Source organism: Marmota monax, unplaced genomic scaffold (assembly GCF_021218885.2).
Source record: "Marmota monax isolate L192 unplaced genomic scaffold, Marmota_monax_Labrador192_F-V1.1 WCK01_AAM20220418_F8-fsc00012, whole genome shotgun sequence".
Lineage (NCBI taxonomy): Eukaryota > Metazoa > Chordata > Mammalia > Rodentia > Sciuridae > Marmota > Marmota monax.
In genome coordinates, this window is record NW_026695227.1 from 12633985 (window position 1) to 12653543 (window position 19559).

Below are 19559 nucleotides of genomic sequence, written 5' to 3' on the forward strand. Positions count from 1 at the left end.
GATAAGTGGACAGTGCTAACAGTTATACAACACTGTGATGGTTGCACTGTGTATGTACTTAATGTCACTGAATTAAACACTTAAAAATGGCTATTGTGATAAATTTTGTATATATTACCACAAAAATATTTAAAGGTATTACCTGGAGATTCAACAATGCAAATGTATATATTAGTAACAAACCTATCTATAAAAAATAATTATTATCAAAATAGGATAGCTGAACCAACTCTATTATTCAGGATGACTGAGATGACCCCCCACACACACACACACACAATCAATCAACATGCAAATAATTGTCATGCATTGAACTTTATTTACAGTCAAAGACATACATAAGCAAATAAACAAAGATTCTAATGCCCTTGTTCACCTCCAGATGGTAACTGATAGTATTACTACGTTAATACTATAGTTTTAAAGCTTGAGAACAATACCTAACTGCCAGATAGCATTTTGATATAGTATTTCTGTGGTAATGACTATAGTTTTAAAGGATAACTATTTCATTTGCCAATTGAGGAGTCTCTATTAAAAAGCGACAGAGATCTTAAAACTATTCAATTGTAAAAATGAAGGCCTATGTGGTAGAGGACTTGCTTAGCAAGCCAAGGATCTGGGTTTGATCCTTATCATTGGAAATAAAAAAAGGAATGGGGTTGGTTACAGAATCTTGAAATGAAAATCTGATATTCCTCTGACTTTTGAGTGATATTTCTACTGAAAATTTCACACACTCTACCAAAACAGGCCTCAAAAAGTAAGCAAAGAGGATGGTATTATGTAAAACTGTGGAATAAGAGGCAGTGCTGACAACAGGTAAAATGTATAAAGATTATTTTTTATTGTTCCACACATGGGTAACAGTACTTAAGTGTCCTTAGTTCATGAATTACTTTATCGATCATTCTATCATTTGAGAGATCAAGGGAGAGGGGGAGTATCATTAAAAAATCATGCTTTTTGTAAAATGTTAAATTTTAGACAGTATACAGCATGATCCCAATAAAGTGTGGGTACACTGTTTTATAAATGTATCTCTACACATATTAAGGAACTTGAAATAAATACATCAAAACACTTTAAAAGGCTGTTTTTGATGGAGAAGATAATTTAAGAGAGATTTATTTCTTGTTTATTTCTCTTTGGTGCTACATGATACACTGAATGTGTTTCTTTGTTTAGAATTTATATTTATGTAGATACTGGATTGAACCCAGAATCTCACACATACTAACCATGTGCTCTACTACTGAGCTTCACCCACAGGCCTTTTAGATTAATTTTTAAAAGTATGAAAGAGTACCATATTAGACTATGATCTATTGCTTAACTTTTAAAAGTATACTGTATTTTCCAAATTGAATGTAATAATAATCTTACCAATCAGAAAAAAAAGGATGGATACTGATTTTCTAAACAAGAAGTTCTTGATTAATGTTTTGAATATTTGGTTGACAATTTTATTTTAGCCTATCCACTTAATTACCATTTGAAAGAACTCCTATAGGTATTAAATTGAGAACCAATGGGTTTTTGTTTTGTTTTGTTGTACTGGAGACTGAACTCAAGGCCTCACACACACCAGGCAGGTGCTCTACCACTGAGCTATACCTCAATATTTAGCCATACCCTAAATCCAGTGTTTGAGGAATAATCAAAGAGCAGAAATTGGCAGTACAGTGTCTTAGTCAATACTTTACCTAGGTGTGTCTCAGGAGTATGTAAAACTAACCAAAAACTTTTCCTTACCTATTGCTGTTAACTCACATTCTTTGCTTACCAAAACTAACTAAAGTTAGCCTAATCGGTGGTAGTTCTCTTAGTCTTCAAATCTAAAATATTTCACAACAAAAAGTCAAGCACATAGATTCTGGAGCCACCCAAACCTACTTCATACAGAAGGTGTGGCTATGGGATTTCTCACCATCTTCCCATATATCATGCCTCCAAAAAGTACCTCAGTAAAGTCCTACTCAGCAAAATTTCAAATACTGTTTAAAAACTATATAATGTGGTGGGAAATTTAGCAGCTTCTGCACATATTACATAAGATGTTTCCTTGATGAACATTCCACCAGAGGGACCAAGAAACTGGGAAAGCAGTCTCATTCCTATTATCTTATTCCTTTCAGAGCCTAAAAATATTGACACAAAAACCCCAGAGATTATGTAATAAAGACCCATGTGGCTTTTTACAGAAAAAAATTGCCAGCCCTTGTAGAAAGCTATTAACTTTTCACAAATCTGAAACATGCTTATTAACACATATTTATTCCCCACATACTTAAAAAAAAATCACTTTGTACAACTACCAAAGCCTAACAAATTTAAAAACTTACAGAGTCTACAATGAAACTAGTTTATGATGGAGCAAAGAAAAGGATCCAAATTTTACATTTTAAATTAGTGCTATCTCTAGACTTGCAAATAAAGTAAACTTTTAGATCAGGCACATAGGTTATGGATATCCTTAGGAAACTAGGATAAAATGAAACCACTTAAATTCACTCAACATAATGAAATAGTTAAAGTTTTTTTGATGTATACCCTTTGCTCCCAAAGTGCCATCTTTTCATCTACTGAAGCAGTATAAACTTTTCTAAATGAAATATACTAAGCTGGTAAGGGTATACTGTAGATGAAATTAAGACAGTTCTGGTGATACAATTAAACAGCACAATCTCTTTGGAAAGCCATAAGAGTATTTATCTACAACAATCATAGGCTTTGACATAATAATATCATTTACAGTAAATGATGCTAAGGAAATATTCTTTAAAAATGATAGAGATGCACTTAACATGGCATCCTGAAATGTCTTAAAAAGAAAAATTACACTTAATACTGACCCATAGTCTTACACTATTTATCTATTTTCAAGATTTACCCTAAATCAAAGCATCTACCACTATCATCATCCCTTAGTTATCCCCCAGCCCCTGTTATCTACTTTTTCTCAGGCAATCTGTTTCAGCAATTGCTTCCTGGCAGAGATCCCTAGGATATATTTGGCACACAGCAGCAAATGATTTGTATTTAATGGAGATCATGTCACTTGTTCAAAGTTCTTCAAAACCATCCCCATTCAGTCTTAAAAATAAAATCCAAAGGACTCTTCCTTCGCCAGCATCTCTGTTTCCTTCATAGCATATATTAGAATTTGTAATTAGATCTTTTATTCCTTAATTGTTTAAGTCTATCCTCCCACCCCCCAACTAAGGTTTGAACTCCTAAATGGTAGGACTCATCTGTTTTCCTTACCACTACTCAGATGTGCCTAAGTCCTGAACACTGTAGGGTAATCAAACCTGTCTGCAGAATACAATGCAAATACACACACTAAAAAATATAAATTTCTATTAAATTAATAGAAATGTAATCATAATTTAACAAAAATTTTAATTGTAACAACCCTTCTGAAATATCTAAAGTTATCGCACTATTTGAAATGAATCCACAACAAACTTTCCTGTTTGCAATATATTAAGTTTGCAAAGGTAGATTTTTAAATCTCTCAATAATTCATCTTTAACACTTTTCCATGTTTTCTTATAAAAGTCTTATAAAAATATGAGTTTAAAACATTGTAATTTTTAAATTACAAAATACTACTAATAATAAATTTTGTCTTTGATCAAGTTCTATATAATATGAAAACTTTTATGTAAAAATACAATAAAAACAACAGAGATTTCCAAACACTTAGGAAAGGGAAAAGAATAAGACTGGGGGAAAGTACACTGGGGTCTTCAATTGTACCATTTTGTATCTTGAAAGAGAAAGAAGTGCTAAACCAAACATGACAAAATATTAAGATATGACAAAGCTAATTAATACATACATGATATTCATTATATTAATTTTCCACACAGCAGTACATGTATACCTGTTCATCACTACTCACTATCCAGGATTCTGTATTTTTATTTTCCTTTAAATTTCTGTTGGTGTGACAGGCTAAAAATTCTTATTTGTTTCAATCTCTCTCTCTTTAAGGAGTAATAATGTTATTTGATTTTTTTCATATATTCAGATTTATGTCATCACTTAGATCATCTGCATTTGAAATTTTCACATTGTTTATAAAGTCTTAACTGGAGACCTATTAAGAGGAATTTCAAAGCTAATGCTAAATCATTCAATCTTCTATAAGACTTTTGAATTCATTATAAAACAATGTGTCCCATACTATTATTAAGTCATCAAATGTTGCAGTAGACAGATCTCAAAGTAAGCTAGAAACATGCAGTAGCCTGCTATGTTAGAATAATAATGGGGAAAATCTAAGTGTCACACCTAGGGCTAAGCATTATAAGCTGAACATCCCTAATCTGAAAATCCAAAATTAGAAGTGCAATGATACTTTTGGTTCCAAGTATTTCAGATCAAAGATACTCATCCAGTATATAATTCCTCATGGAACTAAATCTAATGGAAGAGAAATAAATGTAAATAACTGAAAGAAATGTTAATTAACATCATAAGCAGGACAGAATATAATGGTAGCACATAGGACAGATAGATCAACTTTGTATGAATTAAGAAAGACAAGAAGGCAGGGCCATCCCATGCAGGAAGGAAAAAAGAAAATGCATGAAAAACATCAAACTGCATGATGAGTATATGGAATCAAGACCTTCACTACAATTCAGCTTACAGAAATATAGATAGGGAGCAAGAAGTAAAATTGGGATACTCAAGCAGTGGCCAGCTTATATAGGATCTTTTATGCCAGAATTAAGGCATAAAAATTCTTAAATTTGTCCTATGCTATTATCATTGAAAGGACTTTAAGTAGAAAGAATCAGATTTTACCATGCTTACTATTAGCATTATTGTGACAAAATTATGGCCCTCCCAGACACTGCCTCAAGTACATCCATTTTAGAAGCATCAATTAAGTAGCAGGAGGCACTAATACCAGTGGTGAAGCAGTACCTCCACAGAAGGTTAAGACTTAGCAACTTGGCCCCTCACTTGAGGTTGTAATTCTAATAACCCCCAAACCTTCCCTGCATTCCTAGAATCCTAAGGGTAATGGCCACTTCTTGATAATACTGTATTACATTAGTGTTCTCCCTTTGCTTTTCAGTCTTCTAACACCTAATTAATCCTCCACTTAGGTTCTTCATGTTGAAATATCTAATGTAGTTTGTTTTCCAGACTGTGCTTCTGACTTCTATAAATGTTAAAAACAGAAAAGGAGTAGGAAAGAAGGGGAACGAAGACTGGGAGATAAGTTAGGATATTATTACTAGAAATGACTGAACTTGAACTATGGCAGCAATTGCAGCATGGATGAAGAGGCTGAGCAGATCAGAGAAATTCTTAATGGATAAAACTGACAGAACTACTTTCATAAATTGCCAATAGTCAATGGTGCAACCTCTGGAAAATAAGGTGACAGATCCTCAAAAACTTCCATACAGAGTTACCAGCAATTCTATCTCTAGACATGTACCCAAGAGAACTGAAAGTATATATGGTCAAACAAAAAGTTATACACGAATGTTCATATCATCATTATTAAAAAAAAACAAAAAAGGGGAGGGGCAAACAATTCAAATGCCCACCAACTGATGAATGAATAAACAAAATATGGTATGTCTATACAAGAGTTTTTATTTTTTCTTTAAAGGAATGAAGTACTGATATAGCAAAGCTTGAATTGTGAACATTATCCTACATAAAATCTAGACACAAAAGGCCACATACTGTATGATTTGAATTATACAAAATATTCAGAAAATAGAATGGATAAAGATACAAAGTAGGTTAGTGGATTTCAGGGGCTGGTAAAAGAAGGGCTTGGAGAGTTACTGCTAGTGGGTATGAGGCTTCATTTTGGGGTGCTGAAAATGTTCTAGAATTAGAACATTTATAGGTTGAGCATCCCTAATCACTAGAGTTGTAACGGCTATACAATCTTATAAATATACTAATCAATGCTGAATTTCACACTTTTAAAAAGGGTGAGTTTTGAGTTTTGTACATTAAATCTCAATTTTTAAGATGAGAACAGAGGGAAAAGGTGAAGAAAAGATGAGTATAATTTGAGGCATGTTGAATTTCCTATGTTTGTGAGTTGTCCTGGTGGGTATGACTTAATAGGCAGCTTGCCATACACATCTGGTGCTCAAATCAGAAGTCTAGGTTACCAAAAGACCTGTGAGTTTTCAATCTATGGGGTGCTGTAGAACTCTACTTACTTATGGCAGACTTGGGCAAACTACTTAATCTCTAACAACTCTAAGCCATTGTTCTTTCAGTTATACAAGTGGTAAATAAACACATGCAGAACTATGTGCCCAATTTAGAATTAAAGAGTATGAAAAGGTCCTTTATAAAATGAAAAATGCTATAGAAATTGTATTATTTTATATACCAAACATGCAAAAAAGTAGGGAGCAGGCCACTGTTACTAAAACTGTAGAGAAATAATAACCTATGTTTAGAAAATCACTAGACATCTATTGTTGGGATAATTTTTGAAAAAGTGATCACCATATTTCAAATAATAAAACAGCTAAACAAGTTCTAGAGATGGAATGCTAAAAATAAACGATTATGAAGAATTTCTGTTTAGCGAACGAAGATATTAAAAAGCTTGTTTTCTTAACAATTAAATACTGAATATTAGTTTAGGGATAAAGAGAATAAAATATCTAAAGACATAAAGCTATTATTACTTTTAAAGTATGAAAAGAAAAATCTGCATAACAGATTTTGAAAATAAGTATGTTATGAACATGTATTTGTAACTTGTTGAAATCACATGAATTCTCCCACAAATTATTGTTTGATATCAAGTAAAACTATAAGACTGGAATGATCATGTATCTAATCTTAATAATTACAGATGCCAGTATAATTTTCATGTTTTATATACCTCTCAGTTACTCTTTACTTGGCCTTGATGTCAATTTCCTTAATGCAAGAGTATATATGCATTATCCAATTTATTGAGGCTTTAGAAAGAGGGAAGTATGCAGTAGAATTAATGTGATATAACTTTATTATATAGCAGAGAATCTCAAAAAAAAAAAAAAAAAAAAAGGAAAGTATAAAACAATCTAATAATACCTCATACTTTAGTACTCTTTGCTCTCTCCAAAATGAGTATTTCTTTCTCCCCAACTCCAATAGTATATGCTTATTTTTTTTAAACTGAAACACCACAGAAAGAGTGGTATTCAACACAAAGTGCTGTAATGGGCATTTTTCAATGTTAGTACACAATACATTTACCTAATTGTTTTCAATAACTGCATAATAGAATTATATGTGCATGTCATGATTAACTTCACTCATTTTCTATTGGTAGGCATGTATATTATTTCCATTTTTTTTTAAAAAAATCACAAACAGCAGTGCAATGAACATTCCTATATAAACATTTTACATAGTTAGCCAATTAAATTCTTAGGATAACTTCTAAGAAATGGAATTACCTAGTCATGCAGTTTAAATTTTGATAAATATTTCCAAACTGACCCCCAGAAAGTTTTAAGAGCTTACTATGACTAGATCATAAAGAAGGCACATTTTGCTAAGCTTGGTGGTGCATACCTGTAATCCCAGCAACTAGGGAAGTTGAGCCAGGAGGATCCCAAGTTCAAGGGTAATCTCCACAACTTAGGAAGACACTGTCTTAAAAAAATAAAAATAGGGGATGTAGCACACTGGTAAACTGCCCTACGTTTAACCCGCAGTACCAAAAAAAAAAAAAGTGCATATTTCTTCATATCCTTTTTAGGATAATTAGGCATTCTAATCTTAACCAATGTAAAAGCATAACATGTTAGTTATTGTTTGAACTTTATTAATGAATTGTCTTTTTATATGTTTATGTCATTTGTTTTTATTTTTGTTCACAGGTTGACTATGCTTAGCTCATTTTTCTTCTATCTGGATGTCTGCTTCTAATTTATACATAAATTGGCTTCCTATTATATAAAGCAAATAGTTTTCATTTATCTTGTGTTTTTGTTTAAGACATTTAAATTCTTAGGCACTCAGATACCTCAGTCTTTTCCTAAATGTTTTCCTTAATGTTTTAGGGATCCCCTAAAAATGAGAGAAGATCACTACTTTTCTCAAGGGAGAATAATATTTAACCTTAATTCTACAAATAAAGAAAACTAACCTCATGTCAATTCACTCAATATGAATTTATGACTGATATCATTTTTATTTCACAGTTATATACAGTTTGACATTAAAATGTACATATCACAGAATCAAGGTTCTCAACATGAGAAAAAGGGAGGAAAGTGAGGAAGAATAATGAACTCATGATTCTAATGAACTCATAATTTTTTAAGAACATTTACTTATTAGCTTTCTGAGTTGATAGGTTTAGAAGCAGTGCCACTCCAGCAGCAATAAACACCTAACATCCAGATCTTGATTCTTGAATGTCATTCCTCACTAAAGGAACTGGGGCTACTTGACAGGGAAAGTGAACAAGTAAACCCATAATGTATCGGGCCAAAAAGTTCAGAAGAGGTGAAAAACTGACGGGCAAATATCAAAAGGATAAAGAGGCCAGCTTGAATAGGATTTCACTGGCCACAGAAACAAATCTGAATATTGAAATCAGTAATTACAGTAACAGACTTCCACAGACTAAATTTTTAAAAATCCAAGAGTTTCTGTTGATAGAAATAAAACTAACCTAACAAAGAAATAAGGAAAAAAAAGAGAGATCCCTTATTTATGACAGGTGCCAATTAATTAATGTAGAAGTAATGACAGTTATAAAATTACCATTTTGCAACCACTACAGTAGCAATTAATTCAGGCAAGAATTATCAGTGAATACTAAATCCAACTGAGTGCAAATATACTATAGAACAGGTTACTTACAGTCTCAAAGTATCTCCTCTCAGAGTCTTTATTAGTTATAAAAGAATCAAATCTTTACAGAGAGAAATCTGACAAATATCACCTTAACCAAAAATAAATTTTATATATGTACACACACACACACATCAATGTTATCATTAATAATGGGACAAACCAGCATCATGTTATCTCCTGATGTGATGTAATGAGGAGGACATAACATTCCTCACTTAGCATCCCTGCCAAACTGTTGAATCTGAACAAATTTAAGAGAACATTCTATAAAACATCTGGCGTGAAACTCCTTGAAAATGCCACCGTCATAAAAGACGAAAAAGAGCTAAGAAGCTGTTCTAGAGTGAAAGACATCAAGGCATGATATCAAACTTTTCATCCTGAGTCAGAAAACAAATGCTAAAAGGACCTTCTTAGAATAACTAACAAAATATGGATATGAACTATTAGGTAAAATATTTTATCAATGTTGAATTTCCTCAATTTCATTATTGTGTTGTGGTTGTACAAGAAAATATTCTTGTTATGATAGGGTTGGAAAACTTTTTCTGTAGAGGGCCAGAGTGTAAATACTTTAGAGCTTTGGTCTCTTGTCATAACTACTCAATTCTGTTGCTGTAATGCAAAAATAGCCTTTGACCAGATACAAACACACAAGTGTGGTTATGCTCCAATAAAACTTTACTGACACAGACAGTAGGCAGGATACAGATCTGTCTTAGAAGGTAGAAGTTCAACATGTGTAACATTCTCAAATAGCTCAGCAAGAATATGGAATATGTTGTCATGTACGTGTGTGTATGTGTATCTCTCTATATAGGTACATACACATATAGAGATACATATCTATACACATATATGAATATCTAAATCTAGAGAAAACAGGGCAAAACATTTACTAGGGAATCTAGTTTAAGGGCAATAGTTATTCGTTGTCACTTTTTAAATTTTTTACCTCTTTTCTATTCATTTGAAAAATTTCAAAATAGAGTGTTGAAAAAATTATCTAAGGTACTTGCTATATGTCCCTTCTTAGTCTACTCAAATATTCTCATTTTTACTACTAATACTATTAATTTTATTATATTAAGATCACAATAATATAACTGTTCCATAATCCTACACACTGTGAGAAACTAAGGATAAAAGACACAAGAAATTGCATGCTTTCCTAAAGTACAGAACCTTGGATCACCAACTTAAAATACTGCTAAGACTAGTAAGCTTCATGAGGACAGGGATATGGTCCATTTCTCAATGTGTATCCAATCCTCTAGAAGTCTGCACAGTACAAAATGGACACTGAATAACATTTTCTGAATTAAGAAATTAGCTGCATTGTTAAAACCAGAATTTTAAGAGATGCCAAACCAATAAAACATCTTTTTCTTTCATTTATTTCCATTACAAACTTCCATTTGTATGATTTCAAAGCTCTGAATACATAAAAACCTAACACAGAATAATACATGTCCAGTGCATTTTTAAATTTGATAAATACTCTAAATACTTAATTTGACCTAAATGTGGTGCCTAAAAATCAGCTGCTCCACAACTAATCTATAAGACTTAAAAATCTACACAACTGAACCTTCATAGTTTGCTGTATTAGAACAGACCCTTCCTTTTTTAGAGACAGGGTGTCACTGAGTTGCTTAGCACCTTGCTTTTGCTGGGGCTGGCTTTGAACTCATGATCCTCCTGCCTCAGCCTCCCAAGCCACTGGGATTACAAATGAGGGCCCAGCTGATCAGGCTCTTCAAGGCTTTAAACAGTAGAGTAGCTCCAGAGTGCATGCAAAGAAATTTAGAGAGCACACTGCAGCTTTTGGTGCCTCCTGACAAAGTAGGCTCACTTAGTGTTACCAAGAGAATGACCCTATATTCTCCTTTCTTAAATATACTCACCTATTTATTTAATTAGTTAGGCTAACGAATCCACATGGTAACCTTTATTAAACTGATATTTTAAACTTAAAAAATCAATTATATAAAATAGGACTTTTAAATAAAATTGATATGTTTACAAATTGATATAAACACAACTACAATCAAAAGTTAAAATAAAAATATATGCATTCACATTCAGGGTTTCATTGTTATTTATTACAAACGTGAATAAGTTACCAGCAGAGGGCACTCACAAAAGGGGGGGGGGGGGAAGCTGGCCACAGCCTTGAAAAGAAATACACTTAGAATTGCTGTCAATATTTTAATTTAAAAACACAATGTTTTAATATAATGGTAGAATAACCAACCTAATGTATAGTTTACAAAAGATAAAATTTAAATCTACATTATGCTTGAAAAATAACATACAGTTTACCTTAGGGGCATGAATTTGACAATTAAAGAGATGCCTATATTTAGCACATACTGGAGTTTCAACCTCAGAACTATTAATATATGAAGTCAGGTAATTCTTTGTTGTAGAGGCTATATTGTGTACTACAGCAAATTTAACAGCACCCTTGGCCTTTATCCTATCAGTACCAGCAGCAGCCCTACCTTCCCAAGTTGTGATAACCAAAAATGTCTTCCACATGATGACATATATGTATAAAATCAGAAAAATAACAGCTTACACTTTTATATAAGGTTTTTATTATACCACTTTTCTATATTGGCTTAATATTTTTGCAGTATAAACATGTATTCTACAAAAAAATGAATTCTTAGTAAACATTAAAAAGCCAAATAAATAGAAAAATTGATAAACCTTGGTAAATAAACACCCCACAGCTAAAGCACTAAAGATGGGACAAATTGATCAAGTTATGAATCCACTTTTTCTTACTGAATAGGAAACTGTTTCATCAAAGGGCATAATACTTGGACTAAATTAACAGAAGTAAACAGAATATCAAAGAATTACAGCCTGAGAAAAAGTACTTGCTATATTTAGTTTTACTAGCACAATATATACAATAGAAACTCAATATACATTTGCTAACTGATCTTTGTGTTGATAACTTCCTATAGTTTTAAAAGATTTTATTTTCTTCCACCAAAGTTTACCAAGGGAAAAAACATTTCAGGGAACATGTTTTGACAACAAATGATTTCTAAACTATAAAAACATGTATTTCTAGACACATGTTGTGTTAGGAGACTTCTTAAAGTTTTCAATAATCTTGCCCCACTAACAAGGTATTTTGTTATTTTCTGACACTTGTTGGTAGACATAATAAAAGATAAAAATAAAATCTTTCAGGATAGGGTTGGTGCTATAGCTTAATGGTAGAGCACCTGCCTAGCACATGTGAGGCACTGGGTTCCATCCTCAGCATCACACAAAAATAAATAAATAAATAAAAAAGATACTGTGTCCATCTACAACTAAAAAAACTATTAAAAAAAATCTTTCAGACTAGAAGATGATTATATGCACATACCCTCAAATATAAATACACTCCATGTGTCATGCCTAATTCTATATTATATCTCAGTCATTAAGTTAGTATTAGTAGGCTAAGATCAAATTTTGATATATTAATAAATCTGAATTGGGCTACATTATTAAATATTTTCTTTGTTTGAAAGACTATTTTTCACGTTCACAGAGTGATATAAGGTATAGTGGAAATTTCATTTGTTTTCAGAAAATCCAAATTCAAATCCTACCAATTATGAACTGGGTCTTCTAGGCAATTAAGAATATCTCAGACTATTTTTACCTCATACAATGATATAAACATTGATTACCCTCCTTACCCACCTTCTAGAGAAGTTCTTTGCAAATTCTAAATCACTAAAAAAAAAAAAAAAATGGTAGTAATTTAAATTTTTAAAAAATTTCCCCCCCCCCAACCCCCTTTTTTTTGTTTTGTTTTGGGATTGAACTCAGGGGCACTCAACCACTGAGCCACATCCCCATTCCTATTTTGTATTTTATTTAAACACGGGGTCTCACTGAGTTGCTTAGCACCTCGCTTTTGCTGAGGCTGGCTTTGAACTCATGATCCTCTTGCCTCAGCCTCCCAAACTGCTGGTTACAGATGTGCACCATTGTGCCCAGCTTCTTTTTTTTTTCATGTAGAAAAATTTGAGTGAACTCCAAATGGGCAAAGTGTAGGTCCTTTCTAATTTTCTCTATAACCACATTATTTACTAATCAAAACCTAATTGCAGCAGTGAACTCTTCTATTCTCCTTTTTAACTTTTTACAATAACATGGAACAGCATTTTTATTCAATCAACTCTCCATTAAATTACTGTTTTCTTGTCTTTCTTATAGTTGTACTAACTACACCAAGAACTTAGTGTATTATTTCCTCTGAAACTCACTATTACCTGGGAGAGAAAGTGATCATCTCAGATACCTTTCCCCAGGTGGCTCAGCTAGGTGAGGGAATGTCAGTTTCAAAGTTCACAGGTAATCAATGCTTCCCAGAATCAAGTGTTCTGGCCTGGCAGAAATCATAATTAGAGTTAAATTTATAAACTGTTTCTATCTTACGCACAACACATTAACGGTTAGCTCTATTTTCTTTAAGATTAATATTGCATTTTAATTTTTTTTGGGGGGGGTGGGAGGGTGGTTATTAGGAATTGAATCCAGAGGTGCTTAACCACTGAGTTATATCCCCAGCCTCTTTATATTTTATTTTGAGACAGGGTCTCAAATACACCTCACTAATTTGCTGAGGCTGGCTTTGAACTTGAGATCTGCCTCAGCCTCCCAAATTGCTGGCATCCACTATGCCCAAGTGCATTTTAACAATTTTGACAAAAAATGTCTTAGCCTATTTTATCTCATTCATGCATTTATGATGTCTTACATTCTCAGATTTTCAGGGATAATGGAAAGCAGCTCTGCTAAAATCATCTTTAGTATCCTGGAAAACTTCCATGCTTAACCTTCACTCTCTTAAAACTTCCTTTTACTTCTGATTTAAATGGTATCTTAAATGGTAGATATGCCAATTGACCTTGGATTTGGAACAGATTGAAATTAGTAAACTATTCCATCTTCTTCTTCAAAAAAACCCCAAAACTATAGTAGCATTGAACTGACTTGTCAAAATACTTAGAGACTATTACATAGGAGGTCCACTTCAATTAGACTGTTACCCTTTACTAATGGAAATTCTTAAACATAAAAGCCAAATAAAAGTTGCTTCTGTTTAAAAACAAATTTTTACAAATAAGAATAATTTCTCCTTTTTTTGAACTACCAAAAATATTTGGCATTTCATTATGAACATTTCATTAATTATCTAATTAATCTTGAAAGTTCTAAACTGAATAAACATTCTCCCAAGACCATCAATGCCCTTAGAATCCATCTCAGTGCAGTGTTTCTTCAAGACATTACATAGCACAGACTTTATTAAGGCATTTTGACCTGTTCTTGATCTACAATCTGGAACTTGGAAAAAGACCTAGAAAATACTTCAGAACCAATTTTTTTTTTTTAAATTAGAACAAGAATAAAAATTGAGATTAGGATTGTTTAACCTAGGGTAAAGATGCCTAAGAAATAATCTAGTGATAGTAGGCTATTTAAAAGACAAGGTGATGTTTTTATTCCCACCTTCCTGTTACATTTAACATGAAACTTTAGATTAAGATTATATCCAAAATATGCTAACAGTTATCTTCTGAAATGAGTTAACAAAGACAATCATGGAATATCCCCTCCTGCATGTCTCTGGGATTAAATAAATCCTTATCTGCTTAGGATAATTTAACTCTAGTGTTGCCAGAAGGCAGTGGGAAATAATACCTGATTTCTCAGGGTATTTTCCCACCAAGTCTTTATTCTTTCATTTTGCTGTTGGTAAATTTTCAAAAAAACTAAAAATCTATGAAAATAATCCTAAAACGTTTGATAAATGAACTGTATTTTAAAACAGTCTAACATTTCCTTGAGTAAATTTAAAAAGTACTGCAAAATAAAGGTAAGGATTGGTAGTGGTACCTTTATATAATACCACCTCAGGCAAAGAATGAGTTTTTTAAAAAGCACCAGGTAGCACTAATTAAGTTAAAGAGTATCAACTGTCAAATAATCACATTTTACAAATAAAATTCAATCTAACTTCTACATAACTTTGAAACAAGAAGACACCTATAAAAATAAAAGTTATATTTAAAAAATGACTTTAAGGTACACATAGAATGTAAATTCACATCTTTACCTTCTCTCGAAACTCTCAAACACAATTCCAATCAACATGTACATTAGCTGTCAGAGTGAATATCTTGGACCTTAATATTCTCCACCATAGACTCCCAAGAGAAGCAGGTTATACATAACCCAAGGACACAGGAAATCCAAGGATGTTTCAGGTAATAAATTTCACTATAATTACCCTGTAATAACGACTTACAAAAACGATCAGAGAAACTTCTTTTGGTATCAAACTTGGTCCTACACAAGTAATTTGTATAATATTAAAACAAGGTTTACCTCTATTGTAGGATCATATTCATCCACAAAGTGATTCTGAATTAGCTGTATCGTCAAGGCACTCTTGCCTACGCCACCAGCTCCAACTACCACAAGTTTATATTCAGTCATTTTCAGCAGGCCTTATAATAAAAATAATGAAAATTGACTAAATTAGAATGTGAAGATGCATGGAGGTTAATACTCTATCAAATACTCTATCAATACCTTTTAATACAAACTCACCTTTACACAGAAACTATTCGGAAATTCAATGATGAAAACTTAAGTTGACTACAGATATGCATTCTAAGGAACTATACTTCAGTCACAAACTACTTCATCAACACTTAAGAAAAATGCACACAGAATACATGGCCAGTTTTTTTTAATTTTATATTCAGAAGGATATTCTGTCTAAACAACTAGACTGCTATTCTGTAGCAACTAATGGTTTTCAAAGGAACACATCCCAACTTTCCTAAGCACAAGTATCTCACATGGTGCTCTATATCCCACTGACGCACCCACACAAACTTGCTGACAGCTGTCCCCACTTATTCCTAGTTGACTGGCCTCTAAGTTAGAAGTAGATGAGCCAAGACTGTCTTTGTTGGAGGCAACAGCTATAGAAAACTTTTTAATAGCCTCATCAAAATAGTTCTTCTGGATAAGTACCAAAATTACATGGAGTCTAGTGTCAAAGTTAGACTGTGTCATAAGGAAATAAAAATTTGGACACTGAAGCAATATTTAATGACATTTTAATCTTTAAAATATCTGCAGGGAAGAACAAATGTAAAAACCAGGAGAATTTTGGATTAACTATTCAGTGCACGTGATCTGATCATCAATCATAATATAAAATCCTCAATGTTAGTGCTGAAAAATAGCACTTTTGAATGAAAAATATGACTGAATAAAATTCAGAGATTAAACACTGCTTTCAGCAAGAAAAAAAACCTATTAAGATGTAAGGGAATATTTCTCAGTATCAACCTGACTTTTACTCTGCTTTTGGTACATTCTCCCTCAACAGGTTCCATAAACTTGACAATTTGTAGAGTTAACAATCACCAGATGAAGATTTTTTTAGTCACATAGTTTAAACTTTTTGAATAAAACAAATTTTAATCCTCTTTACCTAATATAACATAGTATTATAAATAAGAAGTGAAATGAAGAAAGAATGGCAGTAAATGTAGAATTATTATAAAATAAGTAGTTCCAGATCAATGAATTGTGTATGTTTTAGATAAACACTAAATGATGCAGCATGATATTTAAGAAATACAAAGAATTATCCAAATAGGCATCATGGAAAAAGAAATGTTTTTTTAAGGCACTGACCTCCTCACCTTACTCCTAATCCCCCTCAGAAAGAGCACCACAGGCTCAAAACTATTCTATCACAGACTTAAGAGTACAGTTCCTTTTTCTACTCTGCCCCACCTATCCTTACATGCTGATTTTCTGCAACCACGATGACAGCTAGTACAAATGCATCTTACTGTGTTTGCCCCACGTTTCATTCCAAATGTTGGCCATGGCAAATGGGAGAAATGAGGAGAATCAAATCAAAATGTGGCCTCTAGTTCCCTGCCAACTTCACCTCCCAAAACTGTTTGGACAGCCTACAACAGGAACCTCTGGGTTTCTTACAACTTTGGGGGAGAGGGTCCTAGAAATCAAAACTGCTTTTCACTATCATTCTTTCACAAGTGTCTGGTAGAGTTTTCCAGGCTGTGTGATCACAATAGATTGAATGCAGATGCAGATATGAAAATACAGATGTCTCCCATTAAGGCACATAATTAAACAGATTTGCTAAAGTGTGAAACAATGCCACTCTTCTCACTAATTTTAGTTTTGCTTTGGAAAATTTACTTTTCATAAAAATTTTATTCATGCTACCAAGTAATGGGCTTATTATTTACACTTCTAAATAAATTAAAACAATTTTTAATTGTTTTTAATTTTTATAATTGTTTATTAATATGGTAAATATTGGTAAACACTAAACAAATCAAATATTTTTGAGAACCTCAATTTTAAAGAATGTAAAGAGGTTAAGATCAAAAGTTTGCTAGTTTAGGATATGCTGAGGATAGATACTGAATTAGAAATTAGCTGTATATGCCCATGTAAGCAAAGTGACACAAGCCTTCTAGTCTACTTGTTTATGTAGTTGGGGATGGGGGCTTGAATCAGGTTTTTAAAATCAAGTAATATTTAAATCCACTAGAAGGAGCTGGGTTTCGAAGGAGCTGGGTTTCAAAGTAGTCTTACTGAAGAAAGATCCTAGACCAGAAAGGGTCTCCTTACCCCAAGTTTAGAAAAATAGCTAGGGGTGTAACTGGGACTGGAACCCAACAATTTTGTTAAAAAAAAAAAAAAAAAAACTTTTGTTATAAAACTAAACTACCATCAACCTATCATCTCTTACAACCAAGAAGCTATGGATGGCTTGTGGCATTGTTTATTTGATGTCTACAATCTATCACGTGTAGGAGTCAGCATTTTGGATCTTAGTCACTAAGAGTGACACTAATCATACGGTTAATTCTGAGATAAACATTATGAACATACTTTTTCCTTTTAAAATTTCTTTTTAAATGTTTTTCCATTACAAATATAACATGTCACATTATAATAATTAGAAAATCATTATAATGAGTTTAACCCCTTGCTTTGATGGTTATCAAAATGTAACAATGGTGGCTTAGGAATTCAGCTGTAACATGCATTGACCTTCCAGGATTTCTTTCAGATAGTTAGCTGGCCAAATGCTACAATTAATTCCTCTTTTAAGTTTTAAAAATCGTGTGAACACTATTTAAAAGTACTGTAACTCTTGGGATAGGGAGCAAATTTGCAAGAATGAAGGTAATGTAGAAGGGATGGAAGGAAAGGACAAGAAAAGGCAAATTAAACTTCAAGTATTCTTTTAGCTATTGCTGTGTGCAACTCAGCTATCAAGGAAAAAGCTGTTTCTGCTGTTTGGGATTTTTTTCTTCATGCGTTTTAACTTGAGAAAAGCAAAATAGACCTTCTGGGATTAACTTTTTCCTTTTCACTGTGGGTCACAGGCTTTACACATAGGGTGTTGGCCACCTGTTCTTCCACCACCATCTCTACCTCCACCTCCTCCTTTGTGGCCACAGCAATGTCACAGCCCATACGTGGGGGAGGGGAGCAGTCAGGAACTCGGCGGCAGATGCATTTTTTTCCAAACACAATAACCTCAAACAGTGTTCTCTAAGCACTTTACTGTGCTCTTCCCAAACAGACCTCCTCAACGACCCCACACATCCCCCTACGTTGAAAAGGAACATTACCCGTCCAGTCTGCGCTCAAGGGAGAAGTTTATACCCAGTCGGAGAGATGCTAGATGCAGCAGAGAAGGCGGTACCGAGGCAGCCCAGCGCTGGGCAGGGAGGAAGAGGTGCGGGAGCGGCTAGGGGGAGAGGGAACGACGACGAGGGGGAGGGGAGGCTGGAGCGCAGCGGGTAACCTCCACCGCACCCGACTGCCCCAAGGGGCAGCCCTCCAGACCGCGAGTTTCTACCCCGCAGCCTCCAGCTGCGGCTCTCGGGGAGGAGGAAGGAAGGGGTTCCCCGTCCAGGAAGCAGCACGAGCGGCGGCTGCCTCTAGCCTCACCCTCCTCAGCCCCGCACCGCCCATTCCTCACTACCCGCGTCGCCGCGTCCCCGCGCCTCCCTCTGCAGACTGCCCCAGCCCTGCCTGCCCACGGGTGCCCAGTGCCCCGCGCCCGCTGCCTGCCCCTCCCGGGACCCCTAATTCATTCACTCGTCGCCGGCCCCACCCGGCGCCGGCGAGGAGGGTCGGGACCCGGGTAGGGGCCCAGGAGGGGCGGTCCGCGCCCTACCTCTCTCCCGCACCTGAGAGCCGCCGAGCCTCTGGCCCCCGCCGCCGCCTTCAGTGCCCGCGCCGCGCTCGCTCCCAGTCCGAAATGGCGGGGGCCGGGAGTACTGGCCGAGCTGCCGCCGCCGCCGCCGCCGCCGCCGCCGCCGCCGCCACTACTGCTGCCTCCGCTGCCGCGGCCGCCGCCTAGGGAAATCGAGCCCCGAGCACACAGATGAGTCCGGGCCGGGCGGCCGCAGAGGGCAGAGCTATCGATGCGTTCCGCGCTCGATTCCTCTTCAGACGGGCGCACGGGAGGGAGCGGCTGAGGGCGGTGTGGGAAGAGCGAGAAGAGGCGGCTGAGAGCGCCGCTGGGGAGGAGAAGGGGGCCGGACCAGGCCTGGCGGGCGGAGGTGGAGCGGGGGCCGGCCAGC

At 34.8% G+C, this 19559-nt stretch overlaps 1 protein-coding gene across 4 annotated transcripts in view; it reads right to left on the bottom strand.

Annotated features, from left to right (window-relative positions):
* Kras (KRAS proto-oncogene, GTPase) overlaps positions 1–19294 on the bottom strand; it is a 37861-nt gene extending 18567 nt beyond the window's left edge. Inside the window, exons 1-2 of one of the 4 annotated variants that reach the window (XM_046435790.2) lie at positions 19164–19294; positions 15283–15404 (exon numbers count right to left, since the gene is read on the bottom strand). In XM_046435790.2, coding sequence (XP_046291746.1) covers positions 15283–15393 — 111 coding nt within the window. In that variant the 5' untranslated portion in view covers positions 15394–15404; positions 19164–19294. Of the gene's footprint in view, positions 1–15282; positions 15405–18599; positions 18846–19150 lie in introns of those variants that run through there. The other 3 variants (XM_058576281.1, XM_046435789.2, XM_046435792.2) reach the window with 3 other exon arrangements.
* Between the last annotated feature and the right edge of the window lie 265 nt (positions 19295–19559).